This window comes from Glycine max, chromosome 13 (genome assembly GCF_000004515.6).
Source record: "Glycine max cultivar Williams 82 chromosome 13, Glycine_max_v4.0, whole genome shotgun sequence".
NCBI lineage: Eukaryota > Viridiplantae > Streptophyta > Magnoliopsida > Fabales > Fabaceae > Glycine > Glycine max.
Genome location: NC_038249.2, coordinates 21,327,089 through 21,333,279, shown reverse-complemented (window position 1 = coordinate 21,333,279; position 6,191 = coordinate 21,327,089). Strand labels below are relative to the sequence as shown.

The following is a 6,191-nucleotide window of genomic DNA, read 5'->3' as shown; positions in this document are numbered from 1 at the left end:
CTAGTATTGATATGATGAACTCAAATTAGAAATAAACATGTATTTGTGGGAAAAAAAAACTGAAGGCCAGGTCAATGGCCTACCTTGTGGTAACCATCAGATTCTATATGTAGAGCATCCATCACGTGTTCTTTTTCCATCCCCACAATTCCGTATCTCAGTAGTCATTAATGTTGCATGATGTTAATTAAAGAACCTTGGCCCATGCAACAGATTCCATACGACAAAATGCCCTATGCGTTTGCCCTGTTGCATTTGAAAACGAGGCCCACGGATTTGCTTGTACTTCGCACTGATTTTGATTATAGTACTTCAATTTTCACTTGTTAATTGTTATACAGTGGAGTTATACCCAGACATCGAGTTACTAAAAGAACTATCTATAGTGAAGTGTAATGTGAGATTTTAAACTACACATTTTCATTATTAATATGTACGGTTCATCAGGAAAATAAAAGTAAAATAAAAAGTGAGATATATTTTTAGATTATTTGATAAAAAAATAAAAATAGAAAACGTAGTAATGTTACTGGCTAAGGTTATACACGAAAAAGAGAGTAAGAAAGCAGTAATCGGCTACAAATCATACATGTGAAGTAGGAATCTGAACTTAGATGGATGATGGATCTCAGAGAAATTTATCTTACTTTTTTTTTTTCAATTTTACTTATAATCAGTGAGCACTGATTAACATTTTATTTATTTGTTTGTTCTATTTGGCAGCCACCATGCTATTTAGCTTTACATAAACGTCAAATACGTTGAAGCACAGAAAGAAATACTCCTATATATATTCTAACGGACACTAATCATTCTTTTAGTTTTAAACACATAATCAATATCTCTTATATTTTTCTATCACTTCATAAATTTGTTATATTTATAGTTTTTTTTACTTTCTTTTTAGGTGTTAGATAACACATTATATGTCCATCAAATATTTTTCAAAAAATAAAGAGACTTAACTGGCGAATTTTATTGGAGAAGGCATATTGACATTAGTACAAACGTGCAATTTTTGTTGTCATTATCATTGCACTAGTCATTCCTCAGTAGACTCAAACGAAATGAAAGAATGAAGGTTGTTGGAAGCATTCGCTTCGTCTGCAAAATTGCTGTGTGTCCAGTCCTTGAGAACTTCATCTGAGAACATGGCATCAGGTTGGTCCGAACAAGGCGATAACTGCTCGTGGTGGTTAACATTAGTGCAGCTGAAATTGTACGTGTTTGAGAAATCTGAGTTGAGTAGATCAGACAAGCAAACATCCCCCACGTTGAAATCTATGAGAAAATCTGTTGAGAGTTCTTTTTCTTCGTCTGGAAACGACAGGAACCCATTGTCGTATGTAGTGTGTTCCATTTGGTTACTAATTACACCATCCACAAGCCTTGCTTCTGCCTCTGCCTCAGTCTTGGACTTGTTCGGCATTGATGGGTGAGGGGGTGGGTTTAGGAATAATACCTTGGAGCACTTGGTAGCCTTTGTACGGACAACACGAGAATCTAGTTTAGGAGGAGATAGGGAGATTGAGGAAGTGGCCATATGAATGGGGGCCAAATGGGGCATTGGATTCTGTGTGTTGTTTGCAGTGGTTTGGTGGCCATCTTTCACCTTTTTTCCTAAATTGGTGTTCCAATAATTCTTTATTTCATTGTCTGTTCGTCCTGGAAGCCTCCCAGCTATTAAAGACCATCTACACAGAAAATGACACATTTCATTATCACCTATTAACATCTTACTATTTATATCAAACACCATGGCCTTCTCGTGACTCCATGTCATACGTACCAGAGTAATAATGTTATATTCTCCTACCAATTTTCTTACATTTTTTCCTATTATTTAGGGGTTGGATTGTATAGCTTAGCCCGCGTAAAGATAAAGTTAAACAACTCTCATATTGTACTTGATTGGTGCAATTAATACCTGCAACCATTCATCTTGAAGTACATATGTAAGAAAATTGTACATCAAGTACGATAAAATTATTTAACTTCATCTTTATTTGGAATAAGTTGTCGTCATGATTATTTTAATTTATAAAAATAAATAAATATATTTAATGTCTTTGAAATATAAAATACATTTAGTATTAATAGGAAGATGTGTTGAAGGATTTAGAATTATTATAAGAAGAAAGAAATGTTAATTAAGATGGGAAAATGGAGACCTGTTTCCCAGGAGCTTGTGTAGCCTGATGATGAGCTCTTCTTCATCTGGGGATATATTGCCTCTCTTAATATCTGGTCTGAGATAATTCAACCATCTAAGTCTGCAACTTTTTCCACATCTTTTCAAACCTGCATGCATGGCCAGCCATGTACAAAAAATTAGCATGCATGAAACAACCACAAATTAATGAGATATATCATTAGATACATATCTTGTAGCATAACGAATACCTGCTCTTTTGGGAAGGTTTCTCCATCTTCCTTCACCATGGACTCTAATGTATTCTCTGAGGATTTTGTCTTCATGAGCTGTCCAAGCACCTCTATTCAAACCCTCCTTTGAACAACAAGGGCTTCTCCCCATCTCTCTCTCTCTCTCTCTCCTTTTGTGTTGTGTGCCGACTGATAAGGTTGTTGTTGGATTCCTCCTCACTGGCTCTCCCCTAGCTAGCTGTGGGGTGTTTTGCAGTGTGGATACTTATATATATAGCAATTACGTACGTACTTTATTATAGTATATTTTTGGTGTACGTGGTCCACACTTAATATGGTCGCAACTCTTACAATGACACTAAGTGACAAGAGATTCAAATAATTTTAAAAAGATTATACGTCATTCAGGTTGAAATATGTATCGATTCGAGGCTTTCAGTTGCAAATGCAACTGGGCCGGCTCATTTAATTTGTCCTCGCGGAGCAATGTTAGAATTGGACCCAATGATTACTCAAATCATTAATTACGTGTGTTGAAAACTTTGAGAGTCTGCTACTCTTTTGAGAAAATGATCATAGCGAAATGAAAATTTCATTTACTAATTTCATGATCTATATATCATTCATTTTACCTATGCATATATTATATTTAATTTTAGCTAACAACTAACATGAACAGCACTTTGGCTTACATCATTTCCAAACTATCCATGGATCGCATATATGATTCTCCGAGTTTTGCTTTGGTAGTTGAATATTTCGAAAAATCTGCACTTTTCACTGTTTTTAACTTTCTAGCCGACTTTCGAAAAATCATACTTGACACATTTATAAATTAGTCCCTATATATATGAAAAGATCCTAACAATTTTGATCCCAATTCGAAATTAACATTATATTTCATCCTTACCGTTTGGGTTATTTACGTATTGGAATTGCTTACATGATAATTTAAATTTATTTTTAGTTTGATGTCATATAAAAATTTAATCTAATTTATCTTTTAGTTTGTTGTCATGTAAATTCAAACTTAATTTAAGTTACAAATAATTTAATAAATAACTTAAGATTTTATTATTCTTTTGTACTCTGTATATACATCTCTTGTACACTTTTAGAATGTTTGAATAAAATTCTATTTTATCTTCTCTATATCTTCTTATAAAAGGAATATCTACCTATGAAAGTCTAATGTAGCATCTGGTATAGAGACTAAAAGTTTAAAAAAAAATCATACGTAAATGTTGCATCTCATTCTATCGTCTTTTTCTCGTCACAAAAATATTATGAAGAATCCAACTAATTAGTCTGCATGATTAAAAGAAAAGCCAAATTGGAAGCACCATTATGATAATTTTCTTCTCACCCTCTACCTAATTAGGTATTGTAAATTGACACTCAAACTGACTTTCTCACCGAGCTTTTGGTGTTGGAAAGTTTGTTGCAGCAGCCTCCTCAAATCTGTGAAGCATTACGGCAGGCTTCTCAAATGAGGGTACGTACAGGGGTGCACCACATTTCAGATTTTCAATAGTCTTATTTTTTTGGTCGTGACCAAGATGGCCCGGAAGATGTTTCAACCATTCGTGTTCCTCACACATTTGTTTTTTTAATCACATTTTCTTTCTTTTTTTGTAGCACGTCACACTGCTCTGCATTGTCCACTTTCAAGAGTTATTATTCCACTGTTTGCCATATGTGACTTTGTTAAACAAATAGCAGTCAAAAGTAAATTAGTTTTTAATGTTTATCTTTTATTCACTATAATTTTTTTACAATATCAATAAATTAAAAATCACCTAAATATAAAAGTACCTGATTATATATATGATTTGATGACACTGGAAAAATATTTACAGTATCAATCCATTTTAATAAACTAAAATATATATTATATTAAATATAATAATATTAAACAGAAAAAACATAAAAATTATAATAATATGATACACATTAAATACTATTTGTACTCATAAAAAATTTATTATCCTTAAATCTTATCATTTGAAATCATAATTAAAAAATTAATAATATATTTCAACTATACTATTTATACTACGGCATAGTGGGCGTTAAAATTTTATAAATATGTAATGACATAGATTAAATAAAAATTAAAAGAATATATATATAGCCTTGACATTTATCATTAAATTAATTATAAAATACAAGGAGTACTATACTGTATTATCATCTGAATGCATGCAAGGAATTCCCGGTCGTCGTTGGTTATGTTTACCGATGATTAACCATTAACCAAGTATATATAGTACAAGCAACTCAAGTCTCGTCAGGGGTCCAATGTTAATCATTGTTTGTTTTAATATAATTGAATGTGACCCATAAGTATATATGGATAAAAATCGCATTATATTTTTACACGACGAGTACATAAATGATAATAAAATTAAAAAACCGGGAAAAGAAAAAAAAATATAAAGTGTTGCATATACAACACGTGCATGAAAAAAACGGGTATAATTTGACAGAAGAGAAGCAGTAACGACGGTGCAAGTGTGGCAGTGTCATTGTGTTTTCATCAGAACAACGAATATGAGTGAGCAGAAGGGACGAAGATCTTACGTTAAATAGGGTCCCCGAGATTACGTACATTAGTAGTTCCTAGAAAGAAAGCCTTAACTTAATTGGTAGGGTTGCTTTCAAACTGTAAAACACCAGGCTCTTCCGCTCCTAATTCTGGTAACTCAACTGCCATTCATTAAGAATTTGAGATTGAAAGTTAGATATGGCCCCCTACCCTGTTGCATGCAATTCTGGTGGAAGTTATCTATTTTCCTTGGAATGGAATTATTCCATAGATTTTCTCAAGGTTTATTGATTTAAATTGTGTAGATCACGAAATGATTGTATAATGGCTGATCAATAATTAACTACTATATTATCATCTGTGAAGTTTATAATTGAAATAAGTTGTGTTATTTTAGGATTGAAAGCCGCTTGAGATATCATATCACTTTCACCAGAAGTTAAAATACATATTAGCTAATTATTTAAATTAACAATATTTATTAGTAGAAAATTAAATAAATATATAACCAGTTATAGAACTATAATCGATTATATAATTGGTTATATATCTTAGATTAATAATTGTTTTGGCCTTTAAAAATTCAGTTCTGACTTTTAAAATCAATTTTAATTAAACATAAGATTGTTATATTAATGCATAAAATTGGTTGTAAAAGTGTACTAAATATATAAAAAAATTCAAAAACCAGCTATATATCCATAATCAATTATATGACCGCTTTTTAACTATAACTGGTTTACTTTTCATTACATTAAATATTTAAATCAATAATTCTAAAATAGTTAAATATACTAATAATTTACTTTAATTAATAATTAATATACTTACTAAAGTAGATAAAATTCCGTCAATGTTGAAAATTAGTTGGGCATTACAAATACAAATAAAAAAATAACACTATTTTCTTTGTATTTAACCACTGTTTGAAAATATGAGATCAACAACGGAGGCTGTAAAAAAATATTTTGTGCAGCATAAATTTTAACATTTGCAGGTTACATGATAATATTTTTATGTACCTTCATTATAACAGCTCAATTGCATTATCATCAAAATACATTTTACATACTATAAAAATAAAAGTTACTGATGATATATATTTAAATCAATGATTCTAAAATAATTAAATATACTAATCATATATATAAATATATATATATATATATAAGACAACTGAAACCCATCGAAGGAACAAATTGGTTGGAGCCTAAGAGTACAGAGAGAAAGATCCTAAAAAAAAGTGATTAACATGCTA

At 31.1% G+C, this 6,191-nt stretch overlaps 1 protein-coding gene across 1 annotated transcript; it reads right to left on the bottom strand.

Moving 5' to 3' along the window:
* Positions 1 to 952: 952 nt before the first annotated feature.
* LOC100781908 (transcription factor MYB1) lies at positions 953 to 2,609 on the bottom strand. Its single transcript, XM_003541253.5, has 3 exons — positions 2,404 to 2,609; positions 2,172 to 2,301; positions 953 to 1,694 (listed from the first exon to the last, which is right to left on the bottom strand). Exons 1-3 carry the CDS (start codon positions 2,534 to 2,536, stop codon positions 1,043 to 1,045), a joined length of 915 nt encoding a protein of 304 aa, XP_003541301.1. The 5' UTR covers positions 2,537 to 2,609; the 3' UTR covers positions 953 to 1,042.
* Between the last annotated feature and the right edge of the window lie 3,582 nt (positions 2,610 to 6,191).

Coding starts and splice junctions, on each gene's coding strand:
- LOC100781908 (XM_003541253.5), bottom strand. CDS start 2,536: ATGGGGAGAAGCCCTTGTTGTTCAAAGGAGGGTTTGAATAGAGGTGCT. Junction 2,302..2,403: donor AAACCTTCCCAAAAGAGCAG/GTATTCGTTATG, acceptor CCATGCATGCAG/GTTTGAAAAGATGTGGAAAA. Junction 1,695..2,171: donor CACAAGCTCCTGGGAAACAG/GTCTCCATTTTC, acceptor TTTTCTGTGTAG/ATGGTCTTTAATAGCTGGGA.